At 38.7% G+C, this 20,761-nt stretch overlaps 1 protein-coding gene across 1 annotated transcript; it reads left to right on the top strand.

The window, feature by feature from the left end:
- Positions 1 to 19: 19 nt before the first annotated feature.
- LOC146458457 (serine/threonine-protein kinase/endoribonuclease IRE1-like) lies at positions 20 to 17,234 on the top strand. The gene is made up of 25 exons (XM_085090887.1): positions 20 to 217; positions 344 to 452; positions 2,959 to 2,995; positions 3,971 to 4,040; positions 6,088 to 6,160; positions 6,272 to 6,406; positions 6,807 to 6,849; positions 7,091 to 7,146; positions 7,262 to 7,321; positions 8,184 to 8,373; positions 8,903 to 8,984; positions 9,419 to 9,856; positions 10,356 to 10,452; positions 10,663 to 10,744; positions 11,067 to 11,139; positions 11,231 to 11,287; positions 11,825 to 11,884; positions 12,693 to 12,792; positions 13,448 to 13,641; positions 13,931 to 14,075; positions 14,272 to 14,329; positions 14,619 to 14,688; positions 14,842 to 14,965; positions 15,476 to 15,543; positions 16,076 to 17,234. The coding sequence occupies exons 1-25, from the start codon at positions 137 to 139 to the stop codon at positions 16,247 to 16,249; spliced, it is 2,676 nt and encodes an 891-aa protein (XP_084947013.1). The 5' UTR covers positions 20 to 136; the 3' UTR covers positions 16,250 to 17,234.
- Positions 17,235 to 20,761: the final 3,527 nt, after the last annotated feature.

Here is a 20,761-nt window from a genome sequence, read left to right as displayed (position 1 = left end):
GGCCGTGAATGGTAAACCAATCAGATGCGAGGACGTCACTAGCATCGAACCAAGAAGAACACGGGTATTTACGTGAATGAATCGACCTTCCACTGGCTGTGTTATTGTACTAGTTTAATAACACAACACAGATACAATGAGTGGATATACAATCTTAAAAATCTTCTGTAGTTTCATCGTGTTTCTGGTGTTGCCATCAGTGGGACTTCCTGAAGAGGTAAACTTGAAGATCGATGCGCACGTCTTGTTGATTTCATTTGTTCTCAACTTGAATTCAGGTGAATTGAATTTGGTTTGTTTCTTCTTGCAATCACGCTTTTTGTTCCTTTTAAATGTATTGCAGTCTCGTACGTTGAGTGTTCCAGAATCTTTTCTGTTTGTTTCTACGTTGGATGGCACGATGCATGCCGTGAAAAAGCAGACAGGAGAAATTAGGTGGTCTCTAAAAGAAGGTGAGAATTAGTAGCCTCTTGTGTAGTGGGCTGAACGTTCCTTTGCGGAAGTTTGGAAACCTGGGTACAGTTGAAAAAGCACTTGACGTTTTGACAACAGATCGCTGTAGATTAAAACCATTTCTGAACACTGTGATCGTTTTTAACTTACGCCTGTCTACGAACATGGTATTAACTTAGGACATTTTGGGAGTAATTTTATAAAGTTAAGCTTAATATCAGATAGCTACAAATACGGAGCAACGCAACTTATGGTTACATCACCAGATTTTACGTGTTTGATTAAAAGAAACAGATCACTCGATGTTGATATCTTATTTCATTTCCTCGTGGATAGCATTCTTGCCGATAATTCTCTTTGTCGCCTGAAAACGAACCCTCCGGCCGATCCAACTGATCACCCTTTGTTTATAGCTCAGACTTGATAACAACTTACGTTTTAAGTCTAGTGTAAATTTAATCAGTCTTACAGTTGAAAGGAACTGAGATACTGTATAAAAATTGAAATCAACAACAACTTCAAGAACAAAAATCGAACCTAGACAAAGTTATTCGATCCATTTCAAGGTAGTAGAAAAAAAGAGGTCAGACCATTTTACTTGTGGGCGACATGTTTGCAAGTAGAGTGATGCAATATGAATTTATTATCAATTTTCTTTTGTAAACGATTTTAAAATTAGAAAAAAAAACGACATTTACATAAAGTCATTTGTTCATTGATCAGTCTTGGAACAGAGATATCGAAAGGTGGTTCATATATGATTATCTGAGTGTGTGGACCCAAGTTAATGGTGACTGTTAAACTTTCAAACAGCTGTGTAGACATAATTACGATCTTATTTACACGTGAATGAATTTTTAATTATATTTTTATAAACAATATATAAGTTTACACCAACGAGACTTACACCTCTGCTCATTCAACAGAATTAAATATCAAATTAAAAAAATTAGGTTTAGGCTAGTTAGCTAAGGCTATCCGAACTATAACATGTTTTTTTTTTTGGAGGGGGTGGGGGGGGGGGGGGGTCTAATATGCCCAGTACACATCTTACAATGACTGATATCTAAATCAGCTCTTGGCTTGACATCTTCAAACATGTTTTAGAGTAATAGAAGCACTTTTACATTATTGCAGTTAAGGGGAAAAAGTCAAGGCTTGTTTGCAATATTATTGAATATTAATTTTCAATGTTTCATTTCTCTACCTTTCCTATTCTTAACCCTTTAAGCCCCATGTCAACATATATAGTCTCCTCACTGCTCTTGATACATTTCTTATGCTACTCGTTGGGAGAATTTGTTTAACATCAGGACATTTTCTCTTTCATGATCATTTGCTTTATTCTCATGACTTGTATGGTTGGTTAAGTAGTGATTTTGTGAGAAGTTATGTGCTGATCATTAACCAATGAACCCTCATTCACAAGGGAGAGGCTGATGGGAAGTGAAACATTATTATAATTTTGGGGTTGGCATAATGAACAAAAGATTTCCATCCTTGGTTATAAATAATCCTTTGTTTTTAATCTTCAGTTGGTTATTTGCACAAAAACTTAGGTGATGGATGCTGTGCTAACTTAAATAAATTGTTAAAGAATAAATTACCTTTCCTGTAAAAGTAAAACTAAACCAGGAAGGATATTTCCCTGAATTTGTTCAAGCCTACACTGTATTTCTTCCTATGTTAAGAAGACTCAATATACTAAGTTGTTTTCTCAATCCAAGAGAGAGAGGCATGTATTTAAAAATGTTTGGTTTGTAGCCAGGCATGGTTAAAATTTGAAAGGGTTGAAAGTTAATGCTTGATTTTAATAAAAACTATATCAGAACGTTTTGTTTGCTGATGCAATCTTCTTTCAGCTGAGAATGTAACTGACTCATGCTGTTCCCATGTCATTTACATTCTTAGCTGAAGAAGGTTGCGTCAGCAACAAAAATGTCCTGATATAGTTTTTAAAGCCAGTGTCAACTTGTAACCCTTTCAATGAAGTGTTGAAGGCTATACCTTTCACAATGGCTACACTTAGTTGCTGTCTTTGTTTGGGCTCGTCAGGCCTCCTTTGATTCACATGAAGTGCATAATGAGAGCAAAGACATCAGTGGAGGGGGCAAGGTATCACACGGTGACAGAATGAAATATTGAGGGAATATGCGCAGTTTAGTTAACCTGTAGTCACTTAAGAAATTGATTTTTTTCTTGACACTGTTTGGACTTTTAAAAGAATTTTTTTTGTCAGTCTACTAATAGTGTTTTAACTAGGGCTACTTGGATTTTGAAAACTAAATATTGTATCTAGCAGAAACAAAATTTTATCTGTGTTTTAATCTGAAATTCATTGTTGCACTAAAAACTAATTGACTTTATGAACATTAAGGGCATAATTTTTCTTTTCATTCAGAAAGGTTGGATGTTTTGTTTTCATTTTGCAAATGGCTTCATATAAAGAATCATTTGCTTCAGTTCAGGAAATCATTATTTTGTTGTTTTCTGTTTGTTTTACAGATGCTGTCATACAGACGCCAGTGTTCCTTCGCCCAGGGTAAAAACCTTTTTATTTTTTTATTTTATTTTTAGTAACATACTGTCATAAAATAATTATAGAAACATACGTTGTCTCTTCCATTCACTTTTATTCTTGGCACTACTGAAAACCTCTCTCTGTGATGACTGGGCTCCCTGTTAAAATATCTTTATAGGGTAATAATATTATTATTGCAGTTTAAAACTTTTGAATTCCATTCATTGTGAAATGTGGTAGGGAGCAACACATAGCCTACATATGACATCTAAAATATCTACATATAGCTTTTTACAATAACTGTCCAAATTCCCGCGCGCTGATTGGCTCGTTGCTATTGTCTATAAGAGTACAGACAATAAAAATGACGTCAGATGTAACGCGCGCGCTTTCTCAACGAAAAAAATAGCCAATTTCATTTGTACTTTTTCTATGTTATTGTAAAAAACAAATCGACGGCAGTTTTCTATGGTCTATACTCTTATAGACCATAAAATGACGCCATAAAATGTCCAAAACTTGGCAGTGAAACCACTCGCCTGCGGCTCGTGGTTCCACTTGAGTTTTGAACATTTTTTGACGTCATTTTATGGTCTATAAGAGCATAGATCATAGAAAACTGCTGTCGATTTGTTGAGTAACAATTTTATTTATTATTAGTAACAAGGCAAGAGTATCAGTATCTCTATAAAAATAAAAAAAAATAAAAAAACCTGTGTTGTATAATTTGGTATAGCAGCAATCAAGATCATTGATTTAGAAATTCAGATACATGTACCAAATGTGAAAAGTCCATTATTAGAAACCTTTACTGCAAATATCTGAGGAAACACTATGATTAACAGCAAGGCTACCAAGCCTAAGTTCCTAAATGACTATTTTAAAAGTTTGGGTGATGTTCAGGTTGTTGGAGTTGTCAGCCTTCTTGTTTTGAATTTTGTTACAATATATGTTATTTCTAATAGACATTTCTTTATTTGTGCTCAATATTTTTAGTGCAATCTTTATTCCTGATCCCAAAGATGGAAGCCTTTATGCTTTTGGCAGTGCTCATGATGGTTTAAAGGTATCACGTGTTTTTATGTTGTTGATTAATTTGACGTTGTTTGAAAATTTTCAACCCAGTTCCTTCATCTCAGATTTTTTAAATTTAATTTTAGTTTAAAATTTTTTAAACCAATTTATTTAAAAAATAAATAATTTATTTTTTTCTTTGTCCTGGACTGATAACCATGGGTAATAAAATGGAAAATATAACTCGAAAAACTGGCTTGAAAAATTTTACACCAGAAATCAATTTAAAAACCACAACATTATCGTTGAGCCCTTGTGAACTGATTAAAAGAAATTAGAATAGTGAATGATGGAAGAACAGGATGAATTTGCTCAGTGTTTAACAGACTAACAGAAGTCAGCTAGCCACAAACTGGCAAATATTTGGTTTTGGCTAATTGTAAAGTACTGGATTACTGATGACGATGATGATGATGATGATGATGGTCTGGAGGAACAGGCAACAGATGTGTCCATTGTACATTATTTTTCTGGGAAATAGGACCAGATGTCAGCTGATATAGGCACCTATGGCTGATGCTATCAGTCTACTGGATGGACAACAAAAGCAATCAAGAGAACAGAAACTACAACTAGCAGTAATCATAGATTATAGAGTGCGTTCGACCCCTTAAATTGAACAAATTTGGCAAAATCGTGCACCCTTTCATGTTCGTTTCAATTTGAATATTTGTTGTTGTTAATTTTGTTATGTGGCTTTTTATGTATATTACCCAAAACTAGCATCTTATAGCAGAATATTTGAAGTTTTCTTTTTAAATTAATAACTGTGTGATAGGAAAAACGTTTCGTCCAGTTTCTGTGGAATTGTTGAACAAATTGAGAGAAATGTAACAAAATAGTAGGAATTACTTCCTTTGTCCCATAGCAGCCCCAAGTTGCACGATTGTACGGCCTTCTGCGTGACACTTTTTTACGTAGCCCTTTCGTCCTTTTATATCTGTACATAATGTGTAACCACCAAGGAGTTGAACTGAAAAATATTAAATAGGAAGCATTTTCAGTCTGCCTGTTGCGTGACACTGTCCAACTTTAAAATAATGCAAATCATTTTCAGTAAAGCGCTTTCATTCTTTGAGAAAAATGAAACTTACAGGCCAGCATACTATTTTGGTCTCCTACTCTAAAGGTATTTTACCAAAATGTCGTGAAACATAATTATGTGACTATAAAGCTGTGAAAGTGTCGAACTGAAGCGAGCTAATCTGCATACAGTTTCTGATGCGTGTATATTACAGATATTTTTGTATTTCGATTTTATACTAACGTCTATTATTGAAGCCTCGTAAAGAGTGTAAACTCATACTGAGACAAAACTGTTACTGTTGTGCTTTGTAACTTATCCCCGGCTTGTGTCGATGTTCAGTGAATCTTGCCGGCATACTGAAAGGTCTGAAAGAATTGATGAATCCTTTGAACTTTAGTTGTATGACAGGAAGTCTGCTTATGTGCAATCGTTATCAGTGCTTGTCTTGTCTTATTTAGCATGACAACATGGCTCTTCTTTATCGAGGGTGGATAGTTTGAAAAACATAACCTCGTAGCAACAGCTAGTTGAACGCGAAATCCAAATATCTAATGCGGGGAACTGAACTTCACAGAAACAGCTTGTCATACACGAAAAGAGAAACGTGACTCTTTGAAACTCTCGAGAGAACAACGTGACTCTTTGCACAAACGAAAATAAAGCAGTGAGAAGTCCATATAATTATAGTTTCCCGGGCCAAGACTGGGCCGAAAAACGAGCGATGCCCCTGCAAAATCCTAGTGGGGAGGACATTTTGGTGTCTTACAGGAATTTCTGGAATGTCAAATCGTCCTGGCTCAGTGCCACAGGACACGCAAAAAACAGCACAGGCTATCCAAGAACAGATTAGGAATTGCGTTCTCCTACGTCGAATGCAACAAGACTGTTAGTAGACTCCATAGAATTTTGTTTTGGTTGATGAAACCAGACCAGTTATTAATCACTGGGTTTGTGAGCTAAAAAAGTAGTCTTTAGCCCTGGTTAAAGCTTCTTTATTTCTTGTACATTTTAGAAGCTACCATTCACCATACCAGAGCTTGTACGTGCATCACCTTGTCGAAGTTCAGATGGAATCCTGTACACAGGTTAGAAAACTATCTTGTAAACATGCACCAAGACCTCAACTTCCCTATAATTTGTATGCTGTTGGCTAAAGAGAGTGGGTTTAACCTGATCTCATTTGTTCTATATTTCAGGCCGTAAAACAGATGTTTGGTATGCCATTGATTTGGACACTGGGATTAAACAACAGACTTTAAAGCTGGATGGAACTGAGACTGTCTGTCCAATGATGTCCAACAAGAAGGCTCCAGTGTTCCTTGGAAGAACAGGTACCTTTTACCTTGTGGCCCTTAAGTAAGCCCCTTTTGAGATCAGCATGTAACTTCTCCTTACAGTAACACTACCCTTGCAAACATGCAAGTCATGAGAATGAAGGAAATGATCAGCAAAGAGAAATGAGTTGATTTTGAAACAAATTCTCCCAACTATTAAGTATCACACAAAATATAATCACAAACAGTGATTTATGCATTTACATCTACATGACAATACATGTATAGTTTTTTTATTCATGCATTTTTTGGAAAAAGAAGATCCAAGAGTCAAACCTATCAAACCTATATCATTGACTTTGCCAGTAAAATGCTTTGGACAACAGTTAATCGAAGTATTACCAACTAAGGTTAAATCAAGTATTATTAGTAATTCTTTCTTCTTCTTTTGTTACAGAATATACAATTACCATGTATGATAGCAAAACTAGAGAGAAAAGGTTTGTTTCTAATGGGAAAATTTCTTGTCTGTAGCAAAACTAAAAAACTTCTTTTTATCATATTGCAATTATACAAGCAGTACTAAACTTAATACCAGCCAACCCTTTGATCAGCTGTTTGGTTTTCCAGGATAAATAAAGTTATTATTATCATTAATTCATGGGGGATTCCTTTTGGTTCTGATGATTGCATTTATTTTGTTTTGATTTTAATTAAAATCATTTCTTTCATCTATTGCAGATGGAATGCTACCTTTCATGACTATTCATCTCACCTAGCCCCAGATGTGGATTACAGTATGTGTTAATGATCAGTTCTTTCATGCCTATTTCAATTTATTTATTTATTTGTTTATATTATTTTGAGCACCTTGTAACAGGATTTTTACTAATACAAGGCATCTTTCCTCAGATCTACATCACATGTGTTCAAGTTCTGATGGATTTATGGTAACCATGGATGCATCGACAGGTAAAATTATTGTATTATAGATTAGTATGGTCAAGGGTATGGTGAGAGCACTTTTCTCCTAAGCTAATGTGGCCTAGATATGGTTTCCAAACTTGGTGTCAAATGTGGGTTGAGTTTGTTGTTGATTCTTGTCCTTGCTCCAAGTAGTTTTCTCCAGATTCTCCCATTTTCCCCTCTCCAACATTTCTGAATTCCAATTCGCTCTGGAGGGTATCCCCAACTGGTAAATCTCTCTAAAGGGAGACACCCCTGGGTCGAGCTCAATCTGTCTGCCTTCAAGAGGTGTTCACCAGCCAGCCTGATGGTGTCTACCTTATGTTTTAGATCACTGCCTTACAGTTAGTTCATCTTTGAGAGAGTCCACTGTTTCGTAGTTGATATCATGTGGCTGGAAAACCATTTAATTATTTTGCATGGTAAAATTGCCCCAAAAAATCTGCAACAAACCCTTCAATTGCTGACAGAAACACTTGGCCTGCCTAAGCTAATGTTTTCAAGCGCAGAAATACAGAACCCTTTCAAGTGCTGTCACAGATAATATGACTTCAAATTAGCCCAAAAATTTTGTTCAAAAGGAGTAGAGCTTCTTGGTCAATTTTGTCTGTATACTGAACTTTTAAATTCTGCATGCCAGGGTAGAAATTCCTATGTTTGAAATAGAGGCGCTTGTGCAGTTTGTGTACTAGTTGGAATAGGGATAAATATCAACAAAAACATGTTTTAATTAAGTAAGGTGCTTATTGGAATGAGGATTCTAAATCAAATCATTCTTATGATGCTCTTTTAAAAATATTTTAAATTAATGTACTCTCTATAATAATTATAGAGAGTAGTATTATTTATAATTTTTTTCACTAATCAGGAGAAATTTTATGGACCAAGAACTATGGCTCACCAGTGGTTGGAATTTACAAAATGGACAATGAAGCCTTGTTGAAAGTCAAGGTTAATCACATCGCGAAAGAGACACTGAAGCATCTCATTGGTGCCAATACATCAAGCTCTTCACATGAAAACACATTTCTTGGTGATCGAGGAGAGATTGTGCTACGGTAAGGACTTAATTGAGCTCAACTTATTGCCCCCTTATGAGACTCTATAATACGTTGGCATTGAGAATATTGATGACCAATCCTGGAGGGGAAGGGGGGGGGGGGGTGGGTGGGGCCATCAAAATCTATGATAATGACACTTGAAGGAAATATTAAAATCACATCCAAAACTGTTCGCTTTGAAATCCACAAAATACATTGTAAGATGATGGCTTCACATGGTATGGGAACTGGATAATGTTTTTTGAACAGCTCTTATCTTCCATCTTTTCTCTCTTCAGAATCTCAGTGAGCCAAGGGTAATAGGACTAATAAGAAACCATCAAAATGATATAAAAATGTAAAATTTACACGTACCACAACAAACACAAAAACCTCAAAATATCATTCATAAACATGATTTCAAAATTTGGTTACCATGAAAAAAAGAACATCGTTAAGCTTGTATGCTTCTCTTACATACATGTATAGTTCATAATTATATTTACTTCATCACAGTATTTTATTTGCATTATCTGTTTCATTCAAGGCCGACACTGTACATAGGAGAACACGCTGGTGGATTGTATGCATTGCCATCACTAGTCGAAGAAGGTTCACCACTTGTTGAGGTAAGGATTATACTTACGATAATTATATTAATCCCATTTTTTCTGAGTTTTTCGGGCATCGTCTGTTGGTTTGTCTAGCAGTGATTGACCATTCAATTGAAAGGTCCTGAGCAGTACTTTGGTGTGGTGCTGTTAGTTATGCTGTAGAAAGTGGTTCTAACTTTTGAGTCTGTGGATGGATCTCAAGGTGTGACAAGTCAGTTGAGAGCTGCTGAGAAGTACTTTCATGTGGTTCTGTTTGGTCCTCAATTTTTTTTCAAAGTAAAGTTATGGAGGTTTTCAGTTACTTCTTTAGTGGGCATTTTTAGATATCCCCAGCCCCCCCCACCCCCACCCCTTCACAGGGATGACTGACAACTTTTACCACCAGTTTTAAATCTGAAATCTACAGAGGACATGACTGTTTTAAATTCTTTTCTCTTCTTTGAATCTAGGCCAAGGTTTTGTTGATTGAAGGACCAAGACCAGTAGTCCCTAAGGTTTCTTCCTCTAGCCATTCCACGGACGCAGTGTCCTCCACAGTGGCATCAGTAAACAGCTCCCCTCCAGTGCGCCGTCCTGTGCAGCAGCCAAAAGTGCTGGAACCCAAGGCTGCACTGCTGCTAGGTCACCATCCAGTGCCGCTAGTTGCCAGTCCGCAGTTGCATATCACACACATCCCCGACAAGCTTATGCCATTGTACATGCACCATCATCATATGCACAACGTAAAAACTGTGCCAAAGAGAATAGAAAAGGCGAGCACAAAGGAGGAGGAGCGGAGACAGCAACAGGAGATGTTTGAGATGATGAAGATACACCAGAGACTATTGTACACTATTATTGCCACCATTGGGATTCCTGTGGTATTGCTAGTAGTGTTTTATATTGAGGTAAGCTGAAGACTCCAAACTCATGGGTTTATTTGCCAATGAGGTCAAAGATTTTTTTCTTTGCCTTGACGGTCTCCCATTTCCGTACTAGGGCTTATGCTCAGTGGGAACTTCATGGGTTCACTTTAGCACTACAACATACATTACTTTGATCCATCATTCGTTTGACCCAAAAATAAACTGTTTGCTGGCTGTCAGAAACTAAAACTACAAGACTTTGGCCTGCAGACGTGGAGAAAAACTTTCATTTTGGCCTGAGAAATTCTTAAAAATCTAAATTGATTGACTTTTCTTTAAGTCCGACTGTATTTATTTCTCTTGTTGCCCCACTATCTTTGGCCAAACTTTATTTGCAGCCCTTTATTGTTATAACCTCAATCTGTTTCTTTAAAGGCGGCAAAATAACTCTCTTTGTTGTTCCCTCAACCACAGATCACATAGATAGCACGAGCACTTCCTGTGCTCACATTCTTTCATTTTCTCTTTTCCCGTATTGTAGAGATCAACAAGACAGTATACAGTATCGTCAAGAGGATCGTCTATTCCAGGATCATCGCAAAAATCTGATGGCCAAAATGAACAGCCTCCTGACTTGAGTAAGTGTAGAGTCGAGTAATAAATCAAATGCAGGTTAACGAAGAACTTTTCGTTTCTTCTTTTTTTCTTCTTCGTCTTCTTCTTCTTCTTCTTCTTCTTCTTCTTCTTCTTCTTAGAGACTAGTCGGTGCTGTGTGTCTTGTTTTTTTTTTTCTGTCATGTTTGACCGTGGTTTATAACAATGCCGCGGAACTCTTTGTTATTCGACAGATAATTTTGTGTCAGTTGGAAAGATATCTTTCTCTCTCAAGGATGTTCTTGGCCGTGGATGTGAAGGGACTGTTGTCTACAAGTGAGTTATTTCACGTCTTCAAGAAACAAATACCAGTAAAATACAAATATAATGAACTCGGATACCTTGCAGAAAAAGTGGGAGAGGCAAGCATTTTCAAATTAGGTGAACGTTTTCACTGTTCACTGATCCCAAATATTAGCAAGGTGTCCGCGAGACCAAACAAGACAAAAGAAATTTCACTTCCCAAGGACTCAACGTGTTTGTATTTAAAGACAGCAGTGAACACGTTTACTGTGCATATTCACTCCCATTTGAGTTTTGTTTTTGTTTCTAATGGAGGTTTTAATACTTGTAACAATTTCTTAATGTTGTTCCTCAGAGGTAAATTTGATGGTCGTGATGCTGCAGTGAAGCGAATTCTACCAGAATGTTTCAGTTTTGCTGATAGAGAGGTTTGATGGTGTTCTTTTGAAATCCGTTTTCTTGCCTTTTCTAGTCTTTATTTCTAGTTTACAGTTATAAATGACTGTTTGATATTTTTAGGTTGATCTGTTACGAGAATCGGATGAACACCCGAATGTCATTCGCTATTTCTGCACGGTATGTATCAGTGATGTATTTATGAAGGTAAATACAAATTTGTGCGAGTTTCGTCGTGAAGTTGTACAAAAATAAGTTTTCCTCTCACAATTCTGCTTTTGGCAAGGTTTTTAGTTTCTTATGCACGAAAAGATTTGTCAAGCTTGACAAGTTTTCTCGTTCAAAATCCAAGCGTTCCAGTTTTGAACGATTTCACTGAAAACTTGTTCACCGTTTATGCATGCGCACGAACAAGTCAAAATTTTCTAAAACTCGTCAAAGAGAACTTGCTGGTGTGCAACGAGCAAATTTCGTCCACATCGCTTGTCTAGGAAATGTTGGAAGAATTTTAAAAGTACTTTAAAAATGTTGGCGATTTGATATTTTCCGGTAATTGTCATTGGCCGGGGAACAACAGTTTTTTCATCGTGATTGAATTGCGTAATTGTTGTTTTTCTCAGAATAATCCACTAAAGCGTGTGCAAAAACAACATGCCCTCAAGACGGACAGCCTTTTTACTTCCTGACAACGATTGATTTTCTCTTTTTTCTTTTTAGGAAGAAGATCAACAGTTTCGTTACATTGCTTTGGAATTATGTGAAGCGACTCTTCAAGAGGTATGTGGTTATTGCTTAATACAAGCTAACCTTCAGCGCTTGCCAAAATTCCTTCATCAAGTGTTGGGATGATATGCTTTGCTGAGAGGCCTAAACACCCTCCTACACCTAACGGTTTTGCGCAACTCGTTTCGCAAAAAATTGTTTCAAGATATATGTGCGCATGTTACACGTTAAGGAAGTAAAGCAATGACGACGGCGAAGGCAACGACAACGCCGCAAAGCAATAGGTTTTTTTTAGGAAAAACAATCGCCTTGTACGTGCGTTTTAATTTTTGGGACATTTCTTTGCCGTCCTCTGCAAAACAACAATGTGAAATGACCAAATTCAAGGTTTTTTGAACGAGAGCACACGACGGTGAATTTTTCATTCTCTTTCTTAACTGGAATGTCACGCCTACCAAGTTTGGTTCCTGGGTAGTTCGACATTTTTGCACAAGTTCGGTGAGTTGAAATAATCGCGAAGTAGCAGAAGTAAAATGAAGTAATATTTTCAACTGACGTTTTGGTTTCCGTCGTCGTTGTCATGCAACTTGTCTCACAAAAAAATGCGTAATTTGCAGACAGGTTGCGACACTCTTTTGCGACACATTTCAAAACACAGATAGATATTTGGGGTGTGAGCTCTGTTATTGACCTTTGCTACAGTATATACATAATTTATTCTTTTTTTTCTGTTTCTTTCTATCCTTCGTTGTTATTGTATTCCGTACTTTTGACGTTGCAATTCACATGCATGTCTGTTTTCGGAACCACTGTAGACTTAGCAAAGGAAGAACCATTTGGAATCATTGTTTTTTTTCCTCAGTACACAGAGGACCCAACGTTTAATCGTCATGGCCTCACACCAGTGACAGTACTGGAACAAGCCACTTCCGGGCTGACTCATCTGCACTCTCTTAACATTGGTAAGATGGTGTTCTTTTTACTAAAATATAAAAGCCTCGAACGCTTTACTTTTGAATGGAAAAACCGGTCGTTCTGGTAGGACAACAAATGAAACAGTCCTTCCCACTGGAAAATTTTTGGAAAAAAAGGAATAACTCCAGACGTATTCCTCTTTTCTCATTTTTATCGAAATGACCGGAATATCACTGAGCCATTTGCCTCATCACACTTACGTACCATGCTCCTTGGTGAGAAACGCGGTTTATTTCCCAAAATTGCCAATGAAAAGAACGGGCCCATTTGATTCCTCAACGCAACAGCTGTTTTTTTCCATACAAATGGAAAGCGCTCGAGAATTGTACTGTTCCATTTGGCGGAATGTTCTCACCAGTTTTTCCATACAAATGGGATGCACTCCTTGTGTTTAATTAGACCAGCCGCAACCAGGGTCCTTTCTCGAGGAAGGAAGAGAGAGGATCCTGGTAACGAAGTAGCCAATCATATGAAGGGTGGTGCTAAGTGGCTTGGTGATAAAGCAGGAGTTTTGTTAACATACTGTAGTTAAATCTCACATCTTGCCAAACTAAGGTAAGATTGTTTGGAGGTAATAATTTCCCACCCCGAGTTCTTTCTGAGCACTGTTTATCGTCTTAACGTTGCGTATTTTTGTTTCAGTTCATCGCGACATCAAGCCGCACAATGTTTTGATTTCCAAGCGAAGTGCAAGCGGGGAACTTAAAGCCATGATATCGGACTTTGGACTTTGTAAGAAGCTTGCGCACGGCAAGAACTCAGTCACGTGTCAAACAGGTGCTATCGGTACAGATGGGTGGATAGCACCAGAAATGTTTAAACCAGACAATAAAATGGTAAGAAACGCTTTTTTGTCGATTGCAAAGACGTGTTCATGAGATAAATTCAAGTTTGCAAATTCTTGGTGGAAAATAGCCTGCTCAACTCCCCTTGAAAGAAATGAAGGGCTATTCTTAGTCCAGTTCGACCGAAGATTTTTGTCTCATTTACGTGAACAATCTTCGACATTAATTGTGTGGTTTAAGTTAAATTACACTTCGCACTCGGGGTTAGGGTGTCTTTCACCAAACTTCCTTGTGGAGAGTTGTTCGTTTAATTTTTGTTGCTTTCCTTTTTGTACTTTAGAATCGTTCTGGGGATATCTTTTCGCTTGCTTGTGTGTATTATTATGTGCTAAGCGGCGGTTGCCACCCATTTGGAGATCAGTACAGACGACAAGCCAACATATTAGCGGGAGAATACGAATTAGAAAATATTATCAATTCAGAATGTAAGTACCTTTGAAGTCTTAAATTTGCAGGCAGTGATGTTATTAGTATCTCTAAGTTTGCAAGACGAAACGTATACCATTGGGGGAGGGGGAAGGGATGGTCGTTAGATTGGAAGTGTACAAGTAACGGTATCAATTTTGCAGTTTTCATGTCTTTCTTCCATTTTTCAATAATTTTTCGTCTTTTCTTCCGCAGTAGTGACAGAAACAAGAGATCTTATAAAAATGATGTTAAATCCTGATCCTAAAGCAAGGTTAGTTTGCTGGCTGTTTTTGAGCAGACAAGTTTTTCATTGCTGGACGCGAACAGCGATGTGCTATTTAGCAACCTGAGTAATCGTACGGACGGAAACTGACGTAGCATCTTTCAGAACGTCACTGTAGTTAATGATTGGATGGAAAGATTCGGAACCGATCGGATTCCCTTCGCTTATTTATACGAGGATTTGACGAAAACAATAGTTTTCCAGTTAGCTGTAGGGTGCAAGTTGATATGACCTCGTTCTGCGTTTGAGTAAAAAGTGACTTACTTTCTCATAATAGGCCATCAGCGAAAAGTATCCTCAAGCATCCATTCTTTTGGAATAGGGAAAAACAGCTAGCATTCTTTCAGGTAAGAGCAGAGTGATTCGCAACGTAAAAAAGAATATCATGAGCCCTAATTCTTTACAACTGTCCTGCTTAAATTCCTTTTCAGTGAGTCCTATTTTACTTTTTTTATATTTGTTGGCCTCTAAATCACCTCCAAATCATGATGCATTTGCAGGACGTAAGCGACCGCATTGAAAAAGAATCCGAGGATTCAGAACTCCTAATGTTGTTACAGAAAGACTCCATTCCTGTGGTGCGAGGAGACTGGAAAGTACATCTTGGTATCGAATTACAGGAAGGTGAGTGCCAAGGAGCCTGGAAACTAGAGCGAGGTAACGCAGTGCGCTTGTTGGTTACGTCATCAGTTGTACGAGTCTTTGGGCGTTCTTAATGGAGTCCCAAGTTGTCACTGTTCAACCATGTTGTAATTGAAATGCTTGGAGACAGAATGTTGCTCGATGGTAGTAACCCGTGGAAATGAGGCCTCTGATTTCTTACCAAGATTCAGTCATTTCCATTATTGCTTTTCCCTATGTCACCCTCCAAATGATTGGTTGAAAATGACAATGCCATCCTCTTCTGGCGAATTCAACGACCACGGTTGCAGTATAGCTTAGAACAACTGGTTTTCACTTGGGACAGGGCTAGTGATTTGGTCAACGGATGACATGGTACCGGTACATGTTGTGTACAGCTGTAGCAAGGCGGTACAACGCCAAACAATAAGTTTAATTTTCTGTTAGATTTTAATTGTGTTGGCTGCTTATTGCTATTATTGAATTTCTTTATTCTGTTATCCTATTTTGCAGACCTTCGAAAATTCAGGACTTACAAAGGTTGTCATGTCAGAGATCTTTTACGTGCGATGAGAAACAAGGTAACACTTGAGACTTATGAAAATCATCAGGCTGGTTTTTGTATGAGATTGGTACACAAGCCGGTGGCAGAAGATGAAATATTGCAGTCATTTGAGGGCGTAGCCTTACCGATACTCGTAGACTGTCGTAGTACCAAAGGTGGAGCACGAATGACGTAAAACGAAACAAACTTATTTGTATGTGTATTTTTTGTTCCCGCTAGGAAATAGCGCCTTGAATTCTCTCTCTTTCCCTCTATACTTCCCAGTCTTTTGCATTTAACTCGTTTCACGTCAGCGTTTGAACCTCGTCTTCGTTCGTTCCATTTCTACAGGCGTTCCTCTCCATGTCTCCAGGGTGAATTTGGTCGTTGACTTGCTTCCTTTCCAATTGAAAGAAACGTAAGGAAAAAGTACACGTCCAAATCAAAGCCAAAAAAAAAAAAAAAATGCAAAGTGCTCCAATGGACCTCGCAGAAAGATCTATGTTTATTCACTTTGTTATCGCCCAGTCGGCCGCCTCCTTATTCTCTTTTTCTTGTTCTTTTGACAGAAACATCACTATCGCGAGCTGCCTGATCACGTGAAAGCTTCACTCGGCCAAGTGCCTGACGGTTACATGCGTTACTTCAGTTCCCGATTTCCGCGACTTCTCTTGCACACGTACAAGGCTATGGCGACGTGTAAAAACGAACCTGTATTGCAAGCTTATTACTTCCAAGGCTGATGTGTACTGCTACACATATGGAACTATCAGTAGTCCTTGAAACTGTATAGCTGACTGTATAATTCCTGCGAGAAGGTCGTCTTAGCGGCGGAGTCGCTTGAATGAGCTACGAGGGCAAAGACAACTCCTCCCCATTCGCTCGTTCATTCTCAAACTTGGCTTTGGCGCGAAGAACACCGCCACTACCGTGCGTGGGTGTTTTCGCTTCTCACATGTGCAGACTGAGCCTTTGTGTGACTCTGGCGATTGCGTGATTGCCTTGCGTGACGGGAGTCAACAGTGCAGAAGAGTAGTAGAAGATAAGATTCGTTTATTGGCTTGACGCGAGGTCACGTGATATCCGGCTGTTTACGAAAATTGTATATTTTTCAGAGACGAAACCATGCTAAACAAAAAACATGAGTTTCAAAGTATAGGCGTTCTCGTACAAATCGAAATAAACTCGTGACGGACTCTCGTCCTTTGCCTTCTAGACAGTAGATTGTACAAGGCCGCGCCCGCTCTCCGCGAAAAAATAACAATAAATAAATGAATGGTTAAATAAATAAACAAATAAATTAATATATAAATAAATAAATAAATAAATAAATAAAACAAGGAGTCTAGCTCCAATTTTTTGGTTTTGAGGAGAGTGGACGGCTGTACGGAATTCGATTGGAGTTGTTACATCACATTACACGTTTACACCTACTACATATTTTTATCTCACTTCTCCCAAGTCTCAACATAACTTTGGATTGTGTGTGAACAGGATGAAGGTCACTATTTGTGAGTAAAAGAAAACTATTAGGTTATTTATTTAAGATCTCCACTCTTGTAAATTATTTAATAATAACTGTAGTTAGAATCTTAAAAAGATACTGTAAAAATAAATTGTTTTGTAGTTTTAGAATCCAAACACTTCACTCCGCAATTTGGTTTACATGTTTTAAGAAACAGATTTGTCTAAAGAACAAAGTTTTCAATAAAAATGTTCGTAAATTGAGTCACTCAAATCCTTCTTATTGCAAAGGAATCTTCTTTCTGGACACAAAATTTGACTTTTAACTTGACAGTTTTCATCGGCGACACAAGCATTGGCATAAGGAGAAGAGGAAGCACAAGATTTTTTGTAGAAGTGAAAAGTTGCACACATTATGCTTGCGCCTAATCTGGTGCTTATGTTGGGCCCATTTTCACGTCTTTATATGCGATCTGCTCACACTCATGCTTATGCTCAAGTCGCTAGTGAAAAAGGTCAAGCTTTGTATTTACTATAATAGCAATTATTGAAAAGGCACCGTTCTATCCCCGAAGGCTCAACAGGGCAGTGGACTGCGCATGCTCGGAGACCCAGGGACAGATGAGCCACCGTTACACGTTGAAACTTTTAGCTGAAACTTGTGTGCAACGGCGCCGCGAAACAAGTTTCACGAAGTGGTGTTACACGGTGAAACTCTTGTTTTTTTCACCACTGCGACCGTTTTGAGCCGTTGAAGAAGTAGGAAGCGGTTCTACTTTTCGTGAAACTTGTCTCGCAACGGAAGTTCGAAAAAGTTTCAGGAAACCATGTTACACGGTACAACGCCTGCTGAAACTTGTTTCGCAGCGCCATTGCACACAAGTTTCATCTAAAAGTTTCAACGTGTAACGGCGGCTATAGTTGGGTCAGGAGGAAGTTAAAACGGGTATGTTTAATGGAACGAACAATTAATCGTTTTGGCTTCCTCCTGACCCAACACTTCTTTTCTCAACTCCTTTATAGGATACACGAAGAAGGGGTCAACCGAGAAAAGCGCCATTCCTGTTACACGGCCGACTTTTTGTTTTTAAATAAATTTTAATGCAACAAAATTTAAACCCGTTCCTTTTAATGCAGATTATCTTATTCAATGACTTCGTGCCCCGTTAGGGCCTTCCCGATCGTGTTTTCTGAGCAGTAATCCTGCACCTGTGCTAAGCTTCTTTTTCACTGGATCCTGATAACCTGCAGCTCCGCTGTTTTTATGTCCTGGAGCATTGTTTTGTTGTTGTTGTTTTGTTTTTGCTCTCTCAACCAATAATGTGAGAGGACGGACCAAACCAACGAGGTTTGTACTCTTAAAGCAGCGATTCCAGTCTGCGAATGTTTTACACTCGACGTTGATACGACTACCGAAGGGATTAACCGAGAGGCCGGATTATCTTGTTGCGTAAAAAATTCCTGCACATCGCACAGAGAAAAAAAAAGCCTTAATGTTTTGCTACGACTGTTTGCATATTTTTTTGGTTGTTCAGTGCCTTCCTTTTACAACTGAGATACTTTAGGTGTGATAGATGTCTTTTTTCACTCAGCGACACAGGTATACAGTCAACTCTCTCATGGCGACCACTTGTCGTAAGCGACCACCTCGTAAATAACCGTTATGATTCTCAGTTAAATACAGTTTCAAGAGCTCTCTCGTAAGCGACCACCACTCAAATTTCTTAAGGGACCGCGACCACTTTTTAGGCCAGAAATTTGACATCTTCTTTTGTTTTCTGTTTCCTGTAAGCGACCACCCAATAAACACGTCTGATCGTTAGTAAATCATCACTCAGAAGTAACAAAAGTTCAATTTATAATCACGCTACCCTGGACTGCTGACAGATAATAACACTTTACAGACAGAGAAGACGGCCATAATTAGATCTGCAGGTAAACGGGAATTGGTACAGTGATCTGTTACACAAAGCTTCGTCAGAAGAATGAATAGATGTGAAAAAATCAAATAAATTAGTTTCTATTTGGCTAATTGTAGCTGCTAAGGTAATATTTTTATGTAATTAATTTATCAATCCAGTATTAGGCTTATTTTGTTGATCTTTCCCGTAAGCGACCACCTCCCGTAAGCGACCACTTTGTCGTGCCCCAAGGGTGGTCGCTTACGAGAGAGTTGACTGTACTAGGAAAAAGAAAATCCGAGTTCTCCCAACTGGAGTTGAACCTACCATTGAGCTACAGGAGACTCGCCGTGGGAGCTACAATCCCGGCCAAAAACCTTGAAACGGTTTGAAGAGATCTCACCCGACCCCCTTCCCGTTTTCAGAGTTACTTCCTCTACAAAACAAACAACGGTTACGGTGAAACAACATAGAGTCCTCATTGAGTGGGGGAGCGGGGTGTTTCAAAGAATTTTGACCCGGATTGTAGGCGTAAAGCATTCGCACTAGTAATCAGAAGGTCAAAGATTCGACTCTGGTTGAGAGAACTCGAATTTTCTTTTTCCGAGTATGCCTGTTTTGCTGACTGAAAAATACATCTATGTGAATGAAAGCACACAGTGTGATCATATAAATAAAGGTGGCACTTTCACGAGCGCTAAAAGGTTCGTCGATATTTTTCAATGTTTTGTTTCCTTTCTTTCTTAGTCCCATCTCCTCAGCTTTCGGTAATGAAAGGAACAAGGATTTCCTCAGACCATATCCAATACTGTCGCACAGATACGGACCGTAATAACAATTTACGGTCCGTACATTTCGCACGGAGCGTAAACCTTGAAAACGGTTCGAACACGGAGCGTGCATCTCATTATCACATCAGCGCAATGTGAGTCGCTAATGTCAACAGTCCGTACGTTTCGTACGGAGCGTTAAACCTTGAATACGGTTCGAATACGTTACGAGCGTGTATTTCATTATCACATCAGCGCAATTGAGTCGCAAATGTCAACGGTCCGTACGCTTTGTACGGAGCGTCGGAGCGTGCATTTAATTATAACATCAGCGCAATTGAGTCGCATATGCCAACGGTCCGTACGTTTCATAAGGAGCGTCAAACCTTGAATACGGAGCGTGCATGTTATTATCACATCAGCGCAATGTGAGTCGCAAATGTCAACAGTCCGTACCTTTCGTACGGAGCGTCAAACCTTGAATTCGGTTCGAATACGGAGCGTGCATGTCATTATCACATCAGCGCAATGTGAGTCGCATATGTCAACGGTCAGTACGCTTCGTACGGAGCGTCAAACCTTGAATTCGGTTCGAATACGGAGCGTGCATGTCATTATCACATCAGCGCAATTGAGTCGCATGTGTCAACGGTCTGTACGTTTCGTACGGAGCGTCAACCTTGAATACGATTCGAATACGGAGCGTGCATTTCATTATCACATCAGCGCAATTGAGTCGCATATGTCAACGGTCTGTACGTTTCGTACGGAGCGTCAACCTTGAATACGATTCGAATACGGAGCGTGCATTTCATTATCACATCAGCGCAATGTGAGTCGCTAATGTCAACAGTCCGTACCTTTCGTACGGAGCGTCAAACCTTGAATACGGTTCGAATACGGAGCGTGCATTTCATTATCACATCAGCGCAATTGATTCGCAAATGTCAACGGTCCGTACGCTTCGTATGGAGCGTCAAACCTTGAATACGGTTCGATACGGAGCGTGCATCTCATTATCACATCAGCGCAATTGAGTCGCAAATGTCAACGGTCCATTCGTTTCGCACGGACCGATATTTGTGATTGACGGACCCTATGTGTGAGTGATACAAGTATG

The sequence above is a fragment of the Pavona decussata genome, unplaced genomic scaffold, assembly GCF_977016875.1.
Source record: "Pavona decussata unplaced genomic scaffold, jaPavDecu1.1 SCAFFOLD_233, whole genome shotgun sequence".
Taxonomy (NCBI): Eukaryota; Metazoa; Cnidaria; class Anthozoa; order Scleractinia; family Agariciidae; genus Pavona; species Pavona decussata.
Note: the sequence above shows the minus strand (reverse complement) of the source record. Positions and strands in the feature narration are given on the sequence as shown.

Bases quoted from the DNA above. Each gene is read 5' to 3' on its own strand.
- LOC146458457 (XM_085090887.1), top strand. From the start codon at position 137: ATGAGTGGATATACAATCTTAAAAATCTTCTGTAGTTTCATCGTGTTT. The intron at 218-343 runs GTAAACTTGAAG...AATGTATTGCAG, and splicing joins CAGTGGGACTTCCTGAAGAG to TCTCGTACGTTGAGTGTTCC. The intron at 6,161-6,271 runs GTTAGAAAACTA...TCTATATTTCAG, and splicing joins AGATGGAATCCTGTACACAG to GCCGTAAAACAGATGTTTGG.